The sequence below is a fragment of the Neofelis nebulosa genome, chromosome 8 (genome assembly GCF_028018385.1).
Source record: "Neofelis nebulosa isolate mNeoNeb1 chromosome 8, mNeoNeb1.pri, whole genome shotgun sequence".
Taxonomy (NCBI): Eukaryota; Metazoa; Chordata; class Mammalia; order Carnivora; family Felidae; genus Neofelis; species Neofelis nebulosa.
This window is the reverse complement of record NC_080789.1, coordinates 120,165,558-120,190,243: the sequence shown is the minus strand read 5'-3', so window position 1 is coordinate 120,190,243 and position 24,686 is coordinate 120,165,558. Positions and strand designations below refer to the sequence as shown.

General features: G+C 39.3%; 1 protein-coding gene across 1 annotated transcript in view; it reads right to left on the bottom strand.

The window, feature by feature from the left end:
- Positions 1 to 4,295: 4,295 nt before the first annotated feature.
- ARHGAP21 (Rho GTPase activating protein 21) overlaps positions 4,296 to 24,686 on the bottom strand; it is a 133,180-nt gene continuing 112,789 nt past the window's right edge. The window contains 15 exon segments of the mRNA XM_058681681.1: positions 4,296 to 5,175; positions 5,177 to 6,808; positions 9,673 to 9,704; positions 11,643 to 11,748; positions 12,069 to 12,110; positions 12,315 to 12,440; positions 15,402 to 15,491; positions 15,569 to 15,642; positions 16,336 to 16,414; positions 16,517 to 16,672; positions 17,491 to 17,633; positions 18,227 to 18,363; positions 18,443 to 18,507; positions 20,853 to 21,137; positions 22,481 to 22,606. Coding sequence (XP_058537664.1) covers positions 5,107 to 5,175; positions 5,177 to 6,808; positions 9,673 to 9,704; positions 11,643 to 11,748; positions 12,069 to 12,110; positions 12,315 to 12,440; positions 15,402 to 15,491; positions 15,569 to 15,642; positions 16,336 to 16,414; positions 16,517 to 16,672; positions 17,491 to 17,633; positions 18,227 to 18,363; positions 18,443 to 18,507; positions 20,853 to 21,137; positions 22,481 to 22,606 — 3,162 coding nt within the window. The 3' untranslated portion in view covers positions 4,296 to 5,106.

Sequence of the window (24,686 nt, the reverse complement as noted above, 5' to 3'; positions counted from 1 at the left end):
GAAAAATGGGAAAATAGAATAGAGCTACATGGTTCAATAAAGGCAGATCTCGAAGACATATGAAGTGACAACAGCAAGTTAGATAGATACTATGCTATGATTTATGTAAATTAAAAATATTACACGTTATAATTGTGGTTATATACATAATAAAAGTAAAATGTGACTGGAGCGATATACTCATGATGTCTGTGTTGGGAGGAGGGAAGGGAATAGGAATGGGAAGGGTAACAAAGTGGAGTAAAAACAGAAATATTTATCCTGTTAAAAAAGAGCTGATGCCAATATTACAAAAATGTTAATAATATTTGTTCATCCTGGGCAATATAAACCGAGTGTCATATTCTTCTTCTCTGTGTTTTCAGTATTTTTCTCTACTTTTTCTTAAGAAAAGATAAAGCAATGTTGCCATATGTGGAAGACGCTAGAAGATGCTAGAATGCATTATAGTCTACAGAAGAATCAAATGGTGGGCCTGAAGCTACTTTAGGATCATCTGTTCCAACCTGTTTTTACAGATGGGAAAACTGAGGCCCAGAGAAGTAACTTTCTGCCAAAAGTCACACAGCTGGTCAGCAGCAGGTCATGACTATAGTCCAGGGCTTTGAGCGTTCAATGCAGCGTTCCAGGTGGATGTGAAGTAAGGCTTAGAGAATATGATCTCAAGGGGTTCCTGAGTGGCTCAGTCGGTTAAGTGTCCCAACTCTTGATTTCGGCTCAGGTCTGATCTCAGTTTGTGAATTCAAGCCCTGTGTCGGGTTCTGCGCTGTGCTGACGTGCGAAGACTGCCTGGGATTCTCTCTCTCTACCTCTCTCTCTGCCCTTCCTTCACTCATGCTCTCTCTCCCAAAATAAATAAACTTCTGAGAAAAAAAAAAAAAAGAATATGATTTCAATTTAAGAACCGAGAAGTAGGAATCTTTGACACCTCCACGTAATTACATATTTCCACCTGTCAGCTCCTTCAGAGAGCAGAAATTGCATTTCAGCGTGCACTTTATAAATCTGAATAAAGGAACCCCCAAACAAATGCTGGGTCCCTTCTTTCACTAAAGAAGCAGTATAAAACCACTTTTAAAATGAGATCCCAAAATTTCTTAAAACCTTTTCATTAAAAGGTAGACACAAAACAAAACTTAGACACAAGACCTGCAGGATAAGCTAGTCTAACCATTACATTTTTTTTTAATTTTTTTTTTAATGTTTATTTATTTTTGAGACAGAGAGAGACAGAGCATGAACGGGGGAGGGGGAGAGAGAGAGGGAGACACAGAATCGGAAGCAGGCTCCAGGCTCTGAGCCATCAGCCCAGAGCCCGACGCGGGGCTCGAACTCACGGACCGCGAGATCGTGACCTGAGCTGAAGTCGGACGCTGAAACGACTGAGCCACCCAGTCACCCCTCTAACCATTACATTTTTATTGAAATGAGACGAGAATAACTTAGGCTGGGGACAATTTGAATAACTGTAAATCACTGAACTATGCACATAAAATCATACTACTTAACAGGAGATCCCTGGCTATCTGGGTGTTTTTAGAGAATTCACTGTTTCTAAGATTTTTTAAGTTTATTTTTGAGAGTGGGGGGAGAAGGGGCAAAGAGAGAGGAAGACACAGGATCCCAGCTGTTAGCACAGAGCGCGACGTGGGGCTTGAACCCATGAACCATGAGATCATGACCTGAGCCAAAGTTAGATGCCTGAGCCTAGCCAACTGAGCCACCCAGGCGACCCTATAATTAGAGTTCTTTAGGAAGAGAAAGACTGCAGATAAAACACAAAAATAAGGAAAGAATAAAGAGCAGTAGAAATGGTAATTGTTGGTAAATGCAGATGAATATTCAAGTATATAAAACAAAAATAATGTCTTACAAGGTATGGATATATATATATATATATATATATATATATATATATATGATCAACTATAATAAGCAGATGTCAAAGTAGTAAATGTTTCATTTAAATTAGGTCCTATTAGATGAAAGATGTCTCTAAAAGAATAGTAAAAGAATAAATAACATGCTAATAGAAGGGGAAAAGGGTATAATAATAACATTTGAGTAATTCCGAAGAGGCAAGAAATAAGAGAAAAAGGTACATAAAACTTGTGAGACAAGTAGAAAACAAATAAGACAGCACATATGAATCCAAATACATCAGTAATTTCATTAAATGTAACTGAATTACGTACTTCGGTTAAAAGACAAAGATTATCAGACTACGTTTAAAAAAGAATAATATGCTGCTACAAGAGATAAAAACCGAATATAAACACACAAGGGTTGAAAGTAAAAGGATGAGAAAGATTACTATGCAAACACTAGCCAAAAGTAACTGAGACAGTCACACCAGTATCATATAAAATTAAACTTTAACACAAACAGCTTTGGTAGACAGAATGAAGGGCATTCCATAACAATAAAGTGGCCAATTCGCCATGAAGATAAAATAATTCTAAATCTATGTCCACTTAGCATAAACTAGCTTCAAAATGTGTAAGGAAAAAATGGACAGAAATAAGAGACCAAAAAAATTTGTAAACATAAGACTTCATCACCTCTCAGGAAATGATACGAGCTAGGTAAGATATCAGTAAGGATATAAAAGATCTGAAAAACTAAAATTAAGAAACCTGACCCAGTTAACATAATAAAGCACCAGTTATATTGTTTTATTTCTTAAAAAAATTTTTTTTAAATGTTTATTCATTTTTGAGAAAGAGAGACAGACAGAGCGTGAGCAGGGCAGGAACAGAGAGAGAGAAAGAATCTGAAGCAGGCTACAGGCTCTGAGTGGTCAGCACAGAGCCCGATGTGGGGCTTGAACTCATGAACCACGAGATCATGACCTGAGCCGAAGTCAGAGGCTTACCTGACTGAACCACACAGGCGCCCCCGGTTATATTCTTTTCAAGTGGACGTGGAACATTTATAGAAATCTGCCACATGCTGGTTTATGTAATGGAAATCTCCATTAATTTCAAACAGCTTGAAACTATCAGAATATGTTTAATGATCATGTGAATTATACTAGAAATAATTTTTTTACAAGACAAACTAGAAAGCCTCCAAATGTTTAGAAATTAAGCAATATACATCTAAATAACTCACAATAGAAATCACAATAAAAAATCACAACAGAAATTAGAAAATGTTTTGAAACAAATGAAAATAAAACAAATAGCCTTTTAAACAGCAAATATCAAAAAACAAAAAGTGGCTGAAAATCAATGATCTAGCAAACATCTCAAGATCCAAAGAAAAGTGAAGATAATAAATATAAGAACCGAAATGAATAGAAAATCATTATTTGAGCCTTGAACCAGCTTCTTGTTTTTACATATAAAAAGTACTTTTGATGATTTTAAGAATACACTGGCTTTTCCAGTAATATGCCTACTGTGTACAGTAGGAAAGAGCGTACTTATATTTTGTACAGAATTTTATCATCGTTTAAGAGTATCATGTCACCAGTAGCAAAACTACTCACGGTACATAAAGTTATTGCACTGTTAGTGACTCTATATTGGTGCAAATATCTGACTGCTTCTCATATTGAATTGTTTATTACTTTATTATAAATCATTTTCTTTCCTTTCTATAAGAAAATTATAGACATTCCATAATATATGGAATAAGATATATATTACATACATAGATTTGTTATACAGGTAGTTTATAGTATCTGTGAATTTCTCTTCAGAATAGTAAAGGAGAAATTTAAAAATATTCTTTACAGAATGAGAATATGGGGTCTGGCAGGGTTGAAAACAACTCGATTTGGTGATTTTTAAGGCCCTTCCAGTCTTACCATTCTGAGACTTTAAGTACCCATTATTTCTTAGAATACATTTGACATATTTTGCAAGTTGTGAGTGGCAGGCACTATATCTGGAACAGTATGGCATTTAAATCTAATAACCCTTATAATGGATACTATTATCATTATTTATCTGAGGGGATAAATTCAGAGGAGTTACATAATTTGTCCAAGTTTACATATCTAGGAAGTACAGAGTTGATCTGATTCCCAAACACAAGCCCTTTTCATTCATTATCTCCAACAAAAGGTAAACACAACATGTTACTTTAGCTAGAAAAGCTAAATATTATCTGTGTGCAGAAGGGAGGTTAGGCCAATGTAAACATTTATGAGAGATCCCTGTCCAACACAGCAGAGAGATGGACTATATAAAGAGAGCAGTGATTTTCTTAAAGTCAGGACCAATTAAGGCAGTTATAAATGGAAGACATTTAAAAATATATTAGAATAAGTTTCAAGCCATGCAAAGTTCACCAAAACAATTTTTATTTCCAGTGTTTAATTGGGTATGCACACAGGCATGACACAGGTTTGGATTCATTAAGTCCTCATGCAGAATTATATTCTTCTCGATAAAGAAGCCAGTTCCGTCCAGGTCACTATCTACACACCTATGTTACAACATTTATATCAAATCTGGTATCTGAAGAAAAGATACACATATAATATGTTCATTTAAGTTACGTATTTTACAGAAAGATTAAAAATTCAAGTCACACAAAACTCAAAAACTGTATTAAAAGTTTGAATATAAAACTCAGAGATCCACCTGGAATGACTAAAGAATGGAAGTTCCGTATCCACCTGTGTTAAAACTGGTAAATGTAATGAACTTTGTTACCAATAAAATGCGTTCATTTATTCAATGTAAGTTATCTAATTTTAACAATATGGCACCCTAATAACCAAATGGATTTTTATGATGAGGCACTTTTGTTAGTGATGAAACCAAAAGAACAAATTTGCTGCATACTAATAATGCCAGCTATTTTCTTCAGTAATCTTGGGTATACACTATGTAGTAAGTTGCAACAAATACCTTGCTCATTTGTATACAACTATCCTATATATATATATATATATATATATATATATATATATATATATATGTTCTTCTGGCTGTAGTAATGCACTGTAAAGCTATTCCACAGTGCAAAATGATGAAACCAGCCCAAATGAAGGCTGCATAATAACAATTCTGGTACAAGAAAATATTTACAGAGTTACTGGAACGTGTAACAGTAGCTTTTTTTTATTTGCTATGGAGGACATACCCCAGTTTAAAGACAGGGATGCAACTGTGCTTTATCGCCCGGGGTTTCAGACAGTCGAGGAGGCTGGGCATTATAATGCTGCAGAACTAGCGTGTTGGCTCATGTTCTGGAAGCTTTCTCCATTTATTTGGTCAGGTGACTGGGGTGGGCTGGAAAGAAGGGGCCTGTTGGTTGAAGCCAAGGTACCGGGAGAGCCGCCCGCGTTGGCCTGGGAGGACAAAGGTGCGTGGGCCGTGGCTCCTTCCAAGGCGTGCGAGCTCTCGGGCTGGGGGCCCCCGGTCTCCCCTCTGCTGAGGTCGGAGGCGCTGGTGCGCAGGCGCTCCCTGGCCAGCCAGTCTGAGATGGAGAGGTCCTGGGCTGAGCACTTGGGCTTTAACCGATTCACAGCTGAAAGTTCGGATTCCCTCTCCGCACCCTGCTCGTGCGCCTTCCAAAAATTCAAAACACTGATCTCGGCGGCATCTCTGTGCCCTCCTAGCGTGTGCCGCCGTTTGATGTTTTTCCTCTTGGCCGCCTCGGCGCTCGCTTTTTGGGTTCCTACTCCGAACATGTCGTCGGCCGGCGCCCGGGGTCTCAGTTTTAACCGATCTGCTATCTTGGTCTTCCAAGTGGGCTCCTGTTTTTCGGATTCATTTCGGGTCGGTGTCAGTAAACTGCCCGTCGACTTTCCTTTCTTCATGACGTCAAACACCCGGGTTATGGCAGGGGCTTCTCGGTCGCTCTTGGCATCCCCGAGGCTGCCGCTGTCGGACTTGAACCGCGCCGATTTCTTCCTGGACAGGGTGTCGCACTCGATCAGCTTGTGGGAGCTGAAGAGCTGCCTTCGGCTGTCCAGGCTCGGTGTCAGACTTCCCTCCGTGCAACTGACCTCGCTGCCTTCCGAGTTCCTCCGGCTCGCCTTCCCGGCCTCCTGCAGCTTTCCCCGGAAGAGCCTGTCAGGGGCCAGGGCCGCGGGGAACACGGGGAAGTCACTCTCGCTGTCCGTCTCGACCGGCCGCCCCTCGCTGATGAGCTCGCTGCGCTCGTCGTCCGCCTCGTCCCCCTTGCTCTCGGCCACGGAGCGCACGTCGGGGCTCAGCCGGCTGCAGTCCAGGCTGGCCGGGTACGCGGTGGGTGGCGCGGCGGAACAGTCGGAGGTGGCGGTGCCTACGGTGGCCAGAACCTCGCCGCGTTTGCTTTCCGGGCTGGTGGACGTCTTGGTGGGAGGCCTGGCCGGAGAAGCCTGCGAGGAAGTGCTGGGCAGAGGGCCAGAGTCGGACCCCGGCTCTTCCAAGTGGGGGGACGACTTGTGCGCGGCCGGGGATCTGGAGCTGTCTCTCAGCAAGGGGAAGCGGCCGCTCAGCGTCGGAGACTTGCTGTGCCTCGAGCTGTGCGGAGGTGAGGGTTCTTCCGACGGCGCGCTCTCCTGCCGCGGGGGCGTCTTTTCATCTTTTGGGGCACCGTTGTCCTTCTTGGCGCTGTTTTCTTTGGAAAGGACGAGCCTTTGCTTTCTGCACAATGCCTCACTCTCTTTTTTGGACTCCTCTTTAAGGTCATTGTGACACTGTTCTGTGCTCTCTTTCTTAAAAAACACACTGTCCAGTTCGTCTTCTGAGCTGCTGGGCTGCGCCTTTTCTTTGGGCTTTTTCCTCTTGCGACTAGCGGCCGCGAATATGGAGGACACGAGCAGTTCCCTGCTGTACTGGTCTCTTCCAGATCCCCACGAGCCCTGAGAGGCAATCAGAGAAACGAGGCTTTCAACACAAGGACGCCACGGAGCTCGCCTGAAGAGGCCTTCCCCCAAACGTTTCTTACCGAGTTAGCTCTACGGAAGCTCTACGCACACTACAGAGTGTGGGGTTTTGTGCCTCCGTGTGACCTGGTCCCAAGAGACATTTTTCTTTCTTTATGACCAGTTCCATGTCTTGGTAACTGGTGGTATTTATCTGGCAAGTCACAGTGCACATACATCCGTCTTTCACAGGGAAACAGTTCGTGCTTAGAGCTACCTAGAGCTCCTATTCTTGTTAGTTTCCCTGCACCTACCCACTGCCCCTGCTTGTGCAATGCTGGACCTACTTCAGGTTCCTTAATCTGGAACACAGGTTTGAGAGTTAATATTTTGACAGAGTTGCATACAATATTCTGCCATGGGTTACTAAAATTGTATGACTGACTTCCGTGTTCTAATTACAGACGCCATATGATACATATCTGGTATCAGATAAGCTCATTAAGGGAACCCTTTGGTCTTGCATTAGTTCAGCCAGACTGGGTCTTCAGACTTGCCTGGGCAAATCAGGTAGGGAATGTCTCATTTATCTCAAGGTAACAACAAAACCAGACAATTCAAATAATGTAAGGTCAGTTAAAGATCTTAAATCCTTACCATAGAAGCACCATCATTGTTAAAGCTGTAGTGCAGGCTACTGGTTTCCTTAGCTATGCTCAATAGGGTCTTGACGACAACTATTTAATTAGTTTCTTCATAATGCCTATCTGCTAAGTCAAGGGTAGTGGTGGGCGAGGGGGTCAAGAAACATTTGATCACAGACCGTGGAAGACAAGCAGGAAGGCAGGAAGTATGCTGAGTAATAGAAGCAGAAAGTGTGTTTCTCTATTGTCATAAAGATCTGACACAAACTAAAACTACCGTATCAAAGTCGTAAAAAAAAAAAAAAATTTAGGCTGTTGTATGAAAAAGCATTCACCACAATAAAATCACAGATTAAGAGAACTTTGTTTTTATGGGCTGGAAAGGAACGCCCGGTTATCCAGTACCCTTCTAATTGGTTATCTACATTTTAACACCTTCTGCTGAAGACTGTAGTGGAGAATGGTTGCGGTTGGACTCTGAATCAAGCCTGACCTTCCTTCCTCTGGCTTGCCGCACAGAACACTGAGCAAGTGATTTACTTTCCAACATCTCAATTTCGTTTATTTAACCAAGACAAAATTAGATTACATTAAGATTTCCTAGGGTCCCCTTTAAAATCCTATGATTCTGTGACCATATACGTGTTGGAGCAAATAATTTGGCTGTGGTTATTTTACAATTGAAAAATTGCTACAAAGAATTATACTACTTGTATATCCACCGTATTACAGGCAGAATACAACTACCACCATTGTTAACATGGAAAAGCTGTTATAACAACACATTAAGAAATATGCACCTAGTAAGAGGGAAGGAGAGATTTCAAGTAACTCTGAAATCTCAAATATAACATCCAAATCTAAATCTGAAATCCTCTGGCAAAAAAAAACCCACCAGAACAAAACAAACAAACAAAAAGGAAACTGTCCTAGATCAAAGAAGCCTAAAGAAACATGACAATAAAATGCAAGGAGTGATCCTTCATTGCATCCTGTATAGGGAAATAAAAAACAATTTACATCATTGGGACAACATGGAAAATTTGTATAAAAACTCTACATTAGAAATAGTAATGCTGTGTACTCATGCTAAGTACCTGGGTATTACGATTACCCTGTAATTTTACAGGACAATGCCCTGTTGTTTGGGGATGGATGCTGAAGCATTTAGGGATAAAGTGTTATCGTGTCTATATGTAACTCTCAAATGATCGACCCCCACATGTATATCAAGATTTACCAAATGATGAATCTAAGGCAAAAGGTGTGGGCGCTATTTTTCTGGTAACTTTTCTCTAGGTTTAAAATTTTTCAAAATAAAAAGCTGGGGCCAAAAGCCAGTAAAAATCACAACATAAGTTATAGCAAATGGTGTGATGTGACTGGAATATTTTGTAAAATTTCTGGCAAGAATTAAAATTTAATCATACACAGCCCCGTTATGGAATTTAAACACGATATATAAATCTCTCGTCTCATTTCTGAATAGAACAATGTTTTAGGAAGTTTCTTGACAATTCTAGTTGCTACTGTCTCAGCAGAGCAAAGTTTGGACAAAGTGAACTAATAAAAAACTTCCCAAAACTACTCAAAATGTTGTATAGTTTGGCAGTGTTGTCAATGGCATACAAATTATGCAAAAATACTGAGTTTGCTGAAAGGAGCCGAGAATATATATTTTCTTATGAAATATGTATCATTCAGAAGAATGTGTAATAGTCACAAAACCTATATTACTACTGAAATATTTACAGATGAAATACGATGCTTGAACTTGCTTCAGAGTAGTCCAGGAGGAGGGAAGTGGGTGAAATGCACATGAAACAAGATGGCCAGCCACGTGTTAATTGTTGAGAATGGATAATGGTTGCATGGGGACTCGTTATACTATCCTCTCTGCTTTTGTGTGTGTTAGAAAATTGTCATGTTTAAAAATGAAAAAGTGTCTACTCCTCTGGTTTAGGCTAAACTATGCTGAGAGAAACCCAACATTCCAACTCAAAATCCAGTATTCTACCATATTCTAAGAATCCATTCTTCCCTTTAAAAGACTTTGTCGGTCTGTGTCCGGAAACGCAGAAAGGGATGCATTTGTATACTCATCACAATAATCAGCCACAAGGCAACTCTCCCCGCCCCCTCCCCGCCCCCCCCCCCACCCCGACCAAAAATCAGCCACAAGGCAACTCCTCCCCAAAACTGTACGAAACAATTTACCTTAGATTTTGTTGAGTCACTAGTAGCTGAATCTGTGAGAAGTTAAATAAAACACGGTCAGTATCAGCCAATGTGTACTGCTTTCAACGGACAATGCAAAACTTATGGAAAGACAGGCACAGAACAAAATGTGAAAGCAGAACTCAAACAGAACAAGAGAACACAGTGGATAGTCAGAGCTCACAAAGATGCAAGCTGCACCACAGAAAGCCACCGCCATGAAAGGATGCTGTGAATTGAAGGCAGAGTCAGCTCGATGATAGGAATGGCAAAGGAGCCCTGGACTAGACAAGAACAGAAGCGCTAGTGTTCAATCGAATTTCTAACGAGTAAATCTAGCAATAAAGAAGCTGGAAGACCTTTGTAAGAATTGTACTATGTACCACATCCTGTATCTGAAACTGATACACAATGTAGAACTTTCAAGACTGTCAGCTGGCCTCGCTGCGAATTGAGACACTCATACTCGGTGTGCTTATGTTGATTTTTGTCAGACCGTCAGACTTCAATTTTGTAAGCATGTACTGCATGCATACGGATGCATTAGGTAACCCTGCTTCCAGGTCACTTTGGTTTGTAAATAATGCTGATCTTTGTGCTTTAGACCCCAGGGTCACATCTGTGCAGTCAGGGATCCTTTTGACTAGTTTGGTCAAATTGCTACCAGTTTTGTAATTATCTATCACAAATGCTATTATGGAAATGGAAAAATGGAGACCATAATTTTCACTGTCTGGCAAAAACTCAGATTATACAATTAGAAAGAGGGTAGGAAGGGGCTAGCGCTATTCAGGAGAGTACCAATTGTGCAATTTTTGTCTTTCAACTTGAGGGAAATTGATTTTCAAAATTAATGAGCTGAGCCCCATGCCACGCCCCTTTGAACACATGGCTAAATGCTTTATGACTTTAAGAACTGGTGGACCATACCATGCTATTTCTCCTCACGGTCTGCTTCAGAAATAACAAGAAACAGCAGAAAAACTTTTAAGAGAGTAGTATTGATCTGTTTACAATAATCTTGAAGAGAAAATTTACACCACAGATCAACCAGGTTTGCATTTACAAGAATCGGGGGTTTCTGCAGACAAGGCAGCTACAGTGTGGACAGCAATCCTCCTTCTTCCTACAGCTCCAGCTGTCCATCAGGGCCACCACAGAATCCACTAGCGACATTACCGTGTGATAGACTCCTCCCACTTCGCCTGTTCAACATCAGTATAGATTTGCCTGTGTCAGTAAGTGCTGAAAAAACCCTTTAGGACTCAAACAAGAACTAGAGACAAAGGGAGAACAGCGTGTGAAACAACATGCTAGATTTAGTGCAACAGTTTGGCAGGCGAAAATTGTCAGCAAAAGAGCCTAGGAAAACCACTACTTAACCAGACTTTAGGGCGGCAAGAGAAAAACAGAAGAAAAGGTCAAATAGATTGACTTTTTTACTGTGACATCTCTAGTGACAAATAATATACTGCATTTATGAAAATGGTGCCCACTTAGCAGTTCAACATATTTCGCTGGCTGCTTTCAAACAGAATGTCTAGCTCAAGAATAAGAACTACTTATATACAGTCCAGATCATACTTTCTGCCATCACAGCAACCACATATTCAGTAGCATATATCTGTTTTACCTTGTGATGACTATTACATGGAAACTGTGAATTAAAAAAAAAAGAACAAAACAGTGGTTTGCATGCTCATTTCCCTCCTATTTCCATTCGGACAAGCATTACAATTCCATGCACTGCCAATGGCATTATAGTCACTGGAAGATAATTAAGATCAATCAGAAAAGGAAGATTACGTTTTTTTATTAGTAGAAAGGAAAGAAAAATAAAGTAGAAGAAGAAGAAGAGGAAAAGGAAAAAAAAATCACAGTGAATTGTTACTTGTGATTGATTTGTTCTTTCATGTTATTAAGAATTTAGCTTTTAACCTAGAGATCAACACTGCCCAGGCAAAAGTTACCTGATACATCTCCAGGGGAGACTCCTGTCCTTCCAATGTTGGTGAGTAAATGATCTATGTTTGGCACTGGCTGGGACTCTACTGTGTTTTCCTCCTGCACTGTTGTCTATGGTTAATAAACAAACATCTCTTCATCATCTCTTCAAAGATACTTTAAAAGTCAAACAACATTTAGCAAAAGACACATTACTGAGTGGAGCACATGTGCTTAACTTTTTACACCGTTTACACATAGTTGATTAACTACAAAATAAGCATCATACTTGTATTTTCATTAGACCAGAAACTGAGGAGCTATAGACCTGCTTCCGGGGTGCAAAGCAGACAATAGCATACAAAGCAGGAAGGTGACACTGTTGTGTGGCATCGGGATCTGGTGTCCCAAATGAGAACAAGTCAGTACAAATGCTGACGGACAATACTTACAAGAGGCTCTTCAGCACCTTCTTCTGTGAAAAACCAGTCATGCTGAAAGTTAAAATAAAAAAGGTGAAAAGAGAAATGAAATAAGCCCCTACATAGATCTATATTTTGGAGAATAATATAGGAAAAGAAAAAGGTAATTTTCTCAGTAAAAAAAAAAAAAAAAAAATTATAATCAAATTCTGTCCTACCAAACATCAGCTGCTTACAACAAAAGGATTTTCTTGAGGAGACGAAGCCTGAACTTACGTGCTGGATAAGCGTTTCTACGATCTTGTACTGGTCTGGCATGTGAGTGACCATGTGGGTCATGTTATCTTCAGATGTTCTCACAAGAGTTGGGCCAAACACTATTGCTAGGTTTCTGGGTTCCATCTGGAACAAAGGATGTTATTGAAAGATATCAGAATGTCTCTTAAGAAAGTAGGCTTAAATTCCCATTGCGTGTTTGGCATTTTATTTCTGAAAGGTTCTTTTGATGAAAAAGAATTCAAAGAAGAATGGTTGGTTGATTGTGTGTAAAAAAAAAAAAAAATGCTTCCTAGTTAGGCTTTCTATAAGCTAATCTACACCTAACTTCTTTTTCCTGCTTTAATGACACGTACTATGCTTAACTGGCATTCGTTTTTTTCAATGAAGTCTTTGATTGCAAGCGATTGATCTGGTTCAAAACTAGTATTATGACAGCTACATTAACTGACAAAAATATGAAAATCAAAGGAAAAAAACATTCACGAAAGAAGAGGGCAACCCTCTCCCCTCAAAAATGAAAAACTGGAAAAGGTGCTCAGAGACACGTAACGTTTTCCAAATTTGTCCCTGTAGTACATTAAAAATGCAAATATTTAAAAACCTAAAGTCCAGAAATACTCTTTTCTGACCAATTTTACTTCAATGAAAACAAAGCTGTCCGCTTATCCTTGTGCCAATCTGAATGCCTCGACAGGACATGCTTTTATGTTTGAACATTCATTTCCACGATATTTTGTATTCCTTGTTTAATCACATAGTTACCTAATGTATAGATCCTTTGTTTCCCTTTGTTATATCTTATAGTGTCTGGTGTCATATTTTGAATTTAGGATTTGATTAAAATGTCAAATAGCTTTAACCAACCCTGAAAACATACCAGGAGGCTAAAAAAAAATCACTGCAGTACTCAAAGAGTCAAACTGGTTCAGGGGGCCCCACTGCTATACTATTTTGGGAGAGCCAGGCGCATGCCCACACGCGTGCATACACACATTTTAGGTATGGTGCAAAGTGGAAAACGCACAGACTTCCTGTTCTGAAGTAATTTTTATGCATCAAATATGTTAACTACCGTAATACATGCATTATTACACTGTGCTCACTGCAGAGATATAAGTAGAAATTGCGATCAAAGTCAGTATTTTCATAGAAAGCTGACTTGGTGGAAAGAAAATCTGACAACAGGAAAGGCTGACTTGAACTGGGCTCACAGGCCTGTTTCTTATTTTCCCTCCGGGAGATGTTGTCCTCTTATTCCTCCATCTGTACTGGTGAAAGTGGCTCACAAAATAAAGTCCATCTCAAAGGTCTCATGCAAAATTTTTGCTAGACTCATTTACATTTGTAGACTAATGGTAATGCACATTATTATTTCTGGTATACAGTCGTATTTATTATGCGGGTATATACTTGTAGCTGGCTCCTCCATAAGACTAATAACACAGGTAGTTCGCAGTTTATTTAGTCATTCATTATTTAAGGCAAATTCTGTATTTTTTTTTTTAATTTTTTTTTCAACGTTTTTTATTTATTTTTGGGACAGAGAGAGACAGAGCATGAACGGGGGAGGGGCAGAGAGAGAGGGAGACACAGAATCGGAAACAGGCTCCAGGCTCCGAGCCATCAGCCCAGAGCCTGACGCGGGGCTCGAACTCACGGACTGCGAGATCGTGACCTGGCTGAAGTCGGACGCTTAACAGACTGCGCCACCCAGGTGCCCCCAAATTCTGTATTTTTTGAAAGATGTTCCAGAAGTGTCATCAAATAAGTCAGGGAAATGAAATGCCTTAGCCACTTCTTCAAGAGTCACAGTGTTAGTTAACATATTAAAACCACTAAAAAAAATCTACAGTAAAGAAACCTGTTAAGTGTTGTTTAATTCAGTGCTTTCTACACTGATTAGACCATCAACCGCTACTTTTCCAGTGCTTCTAATACCAGCAAAAGTGATGAACTGATCAATGATGTAATGCACTTTGGGGAATGCTGAAATAATTAGAAAATACTTCAGCTATAATTGTATCGAGAACTCTTTGGATTCTACTGGATGAACTTCTGGAAACAGTACAATCTCTCTCTTGTTTTTTCCTTTTTCCTTTTATAGCCCTATCACTACTGAGGAAATTGAGAGCCTGAAGGATATTATAACACTGCTTGTAAACTGCTCAATCTTCAGGGAAAGGGCTTGACACTGTTCTCACACTCCAGCCTTACTACAGCTGTGAGCAACTGTCTTCCAGAACACCACAGACACTAAACTGACTGAATCGATGCTTTTCTCTACCTTAAGCAGGCATAACTCTTAGAAAAGGGGGACAGCAGTGTCCTGAGCTTGTGGTATTCTGTGTTTTTCTTCTCCAGAAGCCAAAATGACTTCGTTTAAATATTTGTCAGTAATGCTGAGCTTCAGAAAACCATCATTTTGCAACCTCTAATGATATAATGGGTTTAGGCAACAATCACCAGTGACGGATAAAAATGATGAATGAAGACTACAACGGTATCAACCAAACACAATGTGTGGAACTTCAGATAATGATTTAAACAAACAGGTGTACAAAGACATTTCTTGAAACCAATCAGGAAAAACTGAACACAAACTGAGTATCAGATCATTTCGAAGGGTAACTAATCTTGGTGTGTTTGATAAAGGGAATGCGATGGTGTTGTTTAAACAAGCAAACAGGAAGGTCTTATCTGCTTAACACAAAACAAACCAAGAACAGGTCAGTTTTGCTGTATACACCACTTGGTACATCTGGATCACTGTAGCACGCAAAAGTGTCACAAATGGTGCCTATCCAAAATACTGATACACAGCTGAAAAATAAAAGAAGGTTTTGACTTATTTAAAATTTTTCTTGCTGGATAAATGTGAAAAGAAATGTGTTTTTCAAATGGTGACAACTGATATTTTGGGATCTCTTCCTTTTAAGGGTGATCTTTACGGGGGCTCACCGGCCAACAGGATTTCAGAGCCTTTGCTGAATTGTAACCCCGTTTTTGATAGACGTGAAGCAATGAAACTTATCTATTCAACTAAAGCCACTGAAAGTATACCTCTTCCATATGTACTTTACTCACCTTATTTTTTTCTGAATTTTCTGCCACTGTCTTCAGATGAGCAGAAAGGAACTTAAGAGTTTCGTAATGATGTTCGGGCAAGTCGTGGATCTGAAACATATTAGTTTCATGGTGGATTTAAAGGCTGAATTTCAGTTGTACCTCCAAAAATAGAAAATAATACCTACTAGTCTTTTTAATGTTTTCAGACGGTCTAGAGGATCTTCTTTACGGTTGGCCTCAATGAAGTCGGCATATTTATCTGACAACAATAAGAACAATAAAAAGAAATTTATCTTAAATTGCTTAGGTGGGTTATAATCTGGATTGCCTCTGAGGTTCAACTTCAAAACACCACACACACATTTAAAATGTAGGAATGACCCCAAAATAGCCTTTGAAATGTAAGTCTCCAAACCTGCTACTGTTTTTAACGATCCTCTAAGATTTATCATCAAATAAAATTCCCTAAAATGTGAGTTCTCTGAGGGTACTGTCTTCTATTTGTAGTCTGTCCATTCTTTTCTCCCCCCAACCACAACATTGAGAACAGTGTCTTAATAAGTCAAATATTTGGCTCGACTGAAAAAATGTTTTTCTACTAATTGTACCGTAGTATGTCTGAAAATTTTGACAGAGGACAATAACACATTTTTAATCTGACAAGTAAACATGCATGAACGGGATAAGATATGTTTTATTGAACCTACATAATTTTATAAACTTTTTCACTGAAATTTATCAGGAGGAAAAACCAATCTGAATGACAAAAAATAGCTATAATTTTAAAGAAAATAGCCATAATTATGGTTTACACAGAAGTAACAAGTAAATAAAATCTCCTGCTTCCTTTAACAAAATATTTTCTCCAGGTTCAATTTAATATTCTCTGGCTTTCCAACAATGTCATTTTAAACTATTTCAACTGGTATCTTTTGTGTGGGAGTTCACTCACCATTCGTGAAGAGAGGCTCAGGGAGTTTTCTGAAGAATGATTTTAGTAGACTGCTTATCACATTCAAATCTCGCCATTTCTAGGGGTGCAAAAATAGAAATGTGGCATTTTTGTTGTCAGTGCTACCAAAGGGGAAAAAAAAACACAGATCAGGTATTCAAACAGATATAAACACACTTACATCGTCTTGTATATCAATATCCGCCATTCCCTTGTTGAGCTCCTCCTGCATACTTGAGATGGCTGCATTATTTCCAGGAACTCTGTAAATACCTGTATATTCAAGACCTCTTTCTTCAACTAATTTGCAACATATGTCAACTATTAATGGAATATACTGCAAAACAAGAAATAAATATTTTATTTAATAAAGCACAAATGTTCATATTTGTTAGTAGATGTATATCGTAGCTAAAAGGCCCTTTCCATCCAAGAGGAAAAACATCAATCACTGTTGTTTGATAGAGAGAAAATGAAGAATGCAGACATGGCAGAACCAGGAATAGATCAAAGCAGCAAGAGAGATTTGGGACAGTGGGAGGAGAACAACTAGGTCAAGACAGAGAGAGGAGGGTCCCCAGGGAGATGAAGGTCTGAAGAGGAAACGAGGAAAGTCTGCAGTAATGAGAATGTGGGCATGACTCAGGTGGATAAAGGGGAACAAGGTCAAAAAAAGAAGAGGGGGAGAGAACAACATCAGTCAAGTCATGACACAAATCCTAACATGGACGCTGTATACACACACGCGCGTGCGCACACACACACACACACACACACGCACATTTACATTTATTATTACTTTCTTAATCAGGTTCTTGTTCTCATCCTTCTTTTAAGATGCTAAAAGCAGAAACACACAGGATTTGAAAATGAACTCTTACCATTTCAGATACATTTCAGATACATTCCTAATGGACGAATCATGATTTGATATCAGAGTGAATATGTTAGAAAAAAATGCGTTTATAGATAAAATTACTCAGCACACCCTGACAGGTCAGCAATGCTCAGGGAAGCTGGGTCTGCTAGGAGGAGGAACATGCTGGGCAGACTGACATACACTCTCTGTTATCTGACTGGCTGTGTACTCAGGTCCTACAATGACTATAATTGAACTAGTGACTGTAGGAAATCCAGGTGGCTGGGATCTCATACCCGATTGGTGTGTGCGGGTGGGCAGTCGTCTAGTCTGACACCGAACGTTCCTGTAGCAGTAGGCTTTTTTTCAAACGTCTTTCTCATAATACTTGGAATGCCTTTTCTCCACGTGCCTTTGTCTTTTGGGGGACTGGTATCATCTTTTGTTATGCAAGAAAAAGACATAAGAAAAAAATGAAAACAAGCACGGTTAAATCATGTCCTTTATCAATATTTCTATAAATCAGAGTCCTGTCTTATAAATAATATCTCCTATATTTATCAAAAATATTATATTCTCTTCTCTTCCTAACATAGCACTCCTTCTAACCTTCTATGTAATTTAATCAGAATCTGTTACGCTTCTCCACCCTTTTACAACCTGCAGTTTTCTTTAAAACAGTCAGGAAATTAGGATCAATGTGACTTCTTGATAGTGAGATTTTAGCAAAAGGAAACATGATGGTTTTATCTGACAATGACAGTGCCTGTGTTCTCTGCATTAATCACATTTGCAGTGTCTTTTACGTAGATGTATGTGTTATATTTTCCTTCACTTCATCTACTACAAGACAAAGACTCATCTTAAGGGAAAGGGCCCATTAGCCTAGACCAGGTCCAAGGTGACCTTTGAGCTAGCTCACACTGGGCTGAGGTCAGCAGAAATGGTACAGAGAAACATGAAATACCTTTAAAATCCCAATCTTAAACCATTGTATTTGTCAAATTTCTCCAGAAATGCTAACATCAGTACCTTTACTGAGAAGTTTCCTTTCTGACTCTTCCTTGGGAGAGTGTGGACTTTGAGTCTTTGGCTCTGATTTAGCACCAAGCAGAGTCTGCCGGATGCTGAGACTCTGGCGAGGTGTTTTTGGCAACTGTTCTGCTTTGCTGCTGAAAGAAACGAACATTTCTTAACAATTATGTATTTTACATCCAAAATAACTTGTAGGCATGGTGGGATTCTCACCTCATCAGACTGTTATATTCTTTTATTCTTCGACTAATTAGATCCCTGTTAGTCACTCCAGTGTCCTACAGAATGAACAGGAGGTAAGATTAGAAAATCAATTCTAAACTTAAGTGGGGATCTCTACTTATTTTTTGAAGCTCTTTATTGTACTACATTGCTTAGTAAATACAAACCCTATATTCTCAGTGCGCTTGTTTTGAAACCTCTGTTCAACATCACCCAACATCACTCTGCAATAAATGATCCAAATACCTCCCACCCACTGCCAACAAAGAGCTTTCTGTTTCTTTTCTGTACTCCTACGATACCTAGACTAAAGCGAGCAAGCAGCAGGTGTTCAAACTTATCGATCTGACATTTTTTATCAATGGCAGAAACCAGAGAGTCATTTTTTTTTCTTCTAACACCAGAAATGATCAGCATTTCAAAATAATACAGTTGTGGGGGCGCCTGGGTGGCTCGGTTGGTTGAGCGTCCAACTTCGGCTCAGGTCATGATCTCATGGTTTGTGGGTTTGAGTCCTGCGTCGGGCTCTGTGCTGACAGCTCAGAGCCTGGAGCCTGTTTCAGATTCTGTATCTCCCTCCCTCTCTGCCCCTCCCCTGCTCTCTTTCTCTCTCAAAAATAAACATTAAAAAAAACCCAGTTGGATAAAGGATAGAAAAATACTGTCAAAATTTGTTAATGATGAATCATAGAAACATTGAGATTGGGAGTGACTTAGTGTCAGAAATGGTACTTAGATTATCCGAAGAGAAAAGCACAAAACTGGGCTTTTCAAGTTCAACAGATTAACTTTTATAATATGCTGTACGGTAAACTCAGATTTGACCATGAAGTGATGATTGTTTTCTACTGATTCCAATTATACATCGACATGTATCCCCATTTTTTTTATTAGTCTCATTTTGATTAGAATGAACAATTCAATTTACAAATATACTTTGGAGTCAAACAATCTCGAGTTCAAATACTCTTCCTACCAAGCAGCTGAGAGATCACACAGTTAAGATCGACAGTAAGATCGCCTGGGTTTAAATTCTGGCCCTGACACTTACCAGCTGTGTAACCTGGAGGAAATTACTTAACCTCTCTTTGCCAGTGTCCTTGTTTATAAAACGGTGATGACACATTCATATGGTTGCTGAAATTTATTCATGTAAAAAGTTCTTACTCTCCCTGTTTACTCTGAAAAACTTCAAGTCTGAAGCTTTACAGTGGTGGTGTAAAACAAAGGTTGCATTGAAATGGATCTGGTGTTAATTTTTAACTACAAAGATGGTAGGGTGTAAACTATCAGAGAGAAAAGCACAGACTTTTTCCTAAGACCTAAGACCTTTTTTCATAATCTGAATTGATGTAATGGAAATGACGACATTAGAGAACATAACTTTACAGTTAATCTGGGTGTCCCTGTGCACCGTGAGTTAAGGGAAAAGAGTGTTGTGCTTTCTTTGTGTGTGCCCTAACAATGAGCACAAAAGGTGAGAACAGTGTGTAAGAAACACTGTGTTAATGATATGAGAAGATACTCTTGAGCAAAAGTTATAGACTTAATCACCACCGAACGTGCACTGTCAGGTTTATAATTATGTACCCTGAAAACACTACCTTTATGAATGAAATTCCTGTTGTAAAAAATATCTTGCTGCTTGTGAGCCAGAAACCCTCAAGTCCCTACATATTTCTTACTGAAAAGAAAAACAAGCTTATCCCATGATTTCTGACAATGCAAGTTTTCTTGAAAACCAATGACTAAATTCTAGCAGGCTCTATTATATTCTTGACTGAATTTATATTTCCATTAACAAAAATCCTCCTATCAGTATTGCTTTGCATTTATACAGTAATTTGTTTTGACAAGTATTTTCACTATAACTTAAGCCTCACAGTAATTCTGTTTTTGAGATAAGGAGCCAGAGCTGGAATTACTTAGTAATGACCAGGACTAGGACCTAGGATTTCCTGACCCTGCTTCTAAGAAAGTAGGCAAAATATAGGAATTATCTCTTTTTGTAGTTCAGTAATGGAGATTTCCAAAATAATATTGAGTAGGGACATGTGAGTTTTCCTTTTGATCAATTTTTCAAGCAAAAATAGCATATAACTTGTTTTTAATGTTTATTTTTGAGAGACAGAGCAAGAGGGGGAGAGGGGCAGACCGAGACAGAGACACACACACACAGAATCCGAAACAGGCTCCAAGCGGTCAGCACAGAGTCCAATGTGGGGCTCGAACTCACAAACTGCGAGATCGTGACCTGAGCTGAAGTTGGCGCTCAACCAACTGAACCACTCAGCGCCCCCCTTATAACTTCTTTTTAAATGATGTATCAGATCCTTTCAGTCTTCCTAAGAAAAATGTCACAAAAGAATCTGGTTTTACAAGCACCACTCTGAACACACACCTCCTCATTGAGGTTGCTGCTCTCCTGGATGGTCTTGATCCACGCTAGCATGTCGTCTCTGTCCTCGGCCTGGAAAAGGCACTCGCAGTCTGATGTGGTGAGTCGAAACACATTTTTCCTCTTGGTCTCGCTGTACGAGATGTCTATTAAGCAAGCATTGACGCTGATGGGCTGTTCTTCTTCAGACGGAGTCATCTGTTCCCTTTTATCTTTGTACAAGTACAGCGAATGGCCCCGAAGCACAACATACATCTGTTTCCACGGCCGAATACTTCCACCAACTCGCTGGAAAACAGGAACAGTTCAGGAATACTTAATGCGTGGCACAGTCTTAGTGACAGGATAAACACACCAAGCAATACTGTTAACACACAAATGGACACCAAGTCTAGCAGGTGTCTGATTCACGATCGTATGCGTTGGCCAGGAGAGGATTGGCAAATTGTGCGGAGGGTAAACCAAGCTAGGCAAGGTATTCATGACAAAATCAAGGACAGTGAAATGTCAACTTTAATTTTGGTCGGAGGAAAAAAACTATTTTACCGTTCATGAACAAAGTAATTAAGATAAATTGAACAAAGCAAGGTAAAACAAGAGTAGCAAAATACGTAAAATATATAAAAATGGTAAGAGAACAAAAAGAAAAAAAATCAGTCAGAAAAGTCTTTTGAGTGAAAGTAAGGCTGACAACAAAGTCGCAGCTCATGCAAATGACAAATAATGCTTAAAAACAGCATGTACAAGGAATGAATTAAGTTAACAAGACTGATCAACTTTATGCGGTCAAGCAACAATATCCATACCCAAGGTGGGTTTTTCTTAAAAATTAAACTCTTTTGACAGTATTAAAATTTTTTTATAAATAATCTGCCCAAATATTGTAAGAAATTTATGGCAAAGGTTTTATTGTATTGAAATCTACTTAATGAAGCATATAGATATTGTGATACTCATTTATATAACTCAATATTTATAAAATAAAGTGAAACAAGGAAATTATAAAAGCAATTTAAAAGAATAAAATGGGAAAGCTAAATAAAATATTTAAAATTATTAATATGGAGAATTGTCACTCCCTAAAGGAGGACTCCGAAAATCTCTGGCTAATAAACTGATAAGAAAAGCTGAGTTCCTTCTTGAATAACTTCATTTCTCTTTTATGCTGGCAAAATATAAGACAGTATACTCCATTTGCAGTTGATACACAGGACAAAAATATACAAAATTAAATCAATGATTAGAATTTTTTTAAGTAACTTTTTCCTTTATGTAAAAAACTATTTTTTATATAAAAGTGACAGAATTTTATTTATTTTTTTTAAATGTTTATTTATTTATTTTTGCGAGATCATAGATGAGTGGGTGCAGGACAGAGAGAGACAGAGAGAAAGAGAGACACAGAGAGAGAGACAGAGAATCCCATGAACTTCGAGATCATGCCCTGAGCTCGAATCAAGAGTCGGACGCTTAACTGGCTGAGCCGCCCAGGCACCTGGAAAAAGATATTTATATGTGATGTCTTCTACTCTTTATTCTGGATAATTTGCCGTCTCATCTGTACAGACTTTATGTGTTACTTCACAGGGGCTGCCTTCCATACACTCGCAGTAGCTGAGAAAACATACTACCTTGCCCTTATCGGTGACAAGTGGTCGGAAATGGAGCCATCCTTCCTTTGCAGCATCACTGAAAACCTCTGAGGAAGAATCTTTCCTGGACCCAGAGTCTTCTGATGACTTCTGGCTGTCTATGATCTACAGAGAAGGTCAAAAAAATATAGTAAAATATCCTTTTCCTTTATAAATATTTGCACATGGAAATTGCTTTACTGAAAACAACTCTTTTTTATTGTTTATTTTTGGGAGAAAGAGAGAGAGAGGGAGAGCCAGCCGTGTGAGTGGGGAAGGGGCAGAGAGAGAAAGAGATCTGAAGCGGGGTTTATGCTGACAGCACAGAGCCCGATGCAGGGCTTGAACTCATGAACCATGAGATCATGGCCTTGAGCCTAAGTCAGAAACTTAACTGACTGAGCCACCCAGGCGCCCCTGAAAAAAATCTTTAATGTTCCAAAATGAATGGTTATTTTTGAAGAATACCAACTTTATCAATTCCGTTAGGAAATGTTCTGGTCTTGTTGGAAAAAAAAAAAAAACCAAAACACGTGAATTGTGAATTGACTGCCATCATTTTTTAAAGGTCATCTGTAGGAAGTTTTTCATCTTTAAAAAAATAACAGAAATAGTATAATGTTCCTGCTCTCGAGAGCTCACATTTTCGTGAGCAAAGACAAATCAGAATAAAAAATAAAAACAAGAAAATGATCAGATTGTGATTAGTACCATTTGGGAAAGGAAAACTGAGATGTTGTAACAAATGACTGAGTAGCGGCTGTAAGTTCAAGGCCTACTGAAGGAAGAATATTTAAGATGAAATATGGAGGAAAGGGGCCATCCATGATAGGTCAGGAAAAAGAACAGTTCAGGGAGAATGTATAGCTAATGAATGTACATTCATCATGATCGCTTCAGGGCGTGTTCTGGAGGTACAGTGAATAACACTTGATATGGGGGAGGGTGAAAAAGAAGCAACAAGGTTAACTCCCAGTTTGGGGGCTTGAAAACTGGGTGAAGTGGACCTAGTGGGATGGGGAAAACTGGATAAGCATGTCTGGGGTATAACCCAGATCTATTTGGCCACTAAACCTGGATTGCTTATTAAACACCCAAATAAAGATGTCAAAAGGGTAGCAGCCTACATGAGCTGCAGCTTGGGGAAGAGGCCAACGCTAGCAGTATAAACTGTGGGAGATCTCTGGAAAAGATCATGTTGGCAACGAGGGCAGACAGAGATGAAAGAGGGGTCAGAACCAGTTCTAGACATTCCAACATTTGAAATGTTAGAATGGCAGAGGCAGAAATGGAAACCAGCAGAAGAAAGCGTTTTAGAAAGGCAGTGGGAAATGGTGTTGGATACTACTGGAAGGTCAAAGAAGTTAAAAATCGAAAATAACCGTTAGTTTGGGGACCTTGAACATCACTGGTAATCTTGGCATGAGCAGTGTCATTCTGGTACGTGTGGGGTGAGAAAGATGTGACGTGAGGAAGTGGACCGACTGGCCATTTTTTTCAAGCAGTTTTGCTGTGAACAGTGGAAGAGAAAATATGAGGAGGAAATAGAGGGGGATGTAGATTCAAGCAAGGTTTGTTTGTTTGTCTTTTGAATATAGCAAATAGTAGAACGTGCCCATATGATGGTGAATGAGCCACTGGCGAGAGCGATTCTGCAGAGGGGAGAATGATCTCGAGAAAGCGAAAAGTGATAGAATCCAAAGAAATGTGGACGTAGGCTTTTAACCGGATCATGTTCCCAGTAAACAGATACTTAAGAGTAAAGGAGGCAGAAACCGTGGGTGCAAATGAAGATGGCTGAGATTTCTGGAGAATGTGAAACAAGGAAATTCCTGTCTAAGAGCCTTCTGTGTGTGTTGTCAACAAAGTAGGAAGGGAGAGTAGACGAGAGAGGACGGGGTGAACTGTACGGAGGAAAGCGGAGGGTAGGAGTGAAACGATAATTTTGAGGAAAGAAAAATATGCATACGGCAAGATACAGGGTGGCTGGGTAGTTCGATTTTTGGCCGTAAACTGATAGAGTGAGAAAAATCGGCACAATGTGTGTGAAGTATATACACTGATGAATATGTTTAGAAATTAGAAAAGAACACCTTATAAATAATATTTTCCAAATGCACCTGAAAGGGACAGAATATAGGATAATAGCAGTAATTCCCTGTGAAGAGCCAAAGTAAGCTAAGGTAAATAGAAACATTTATCATTT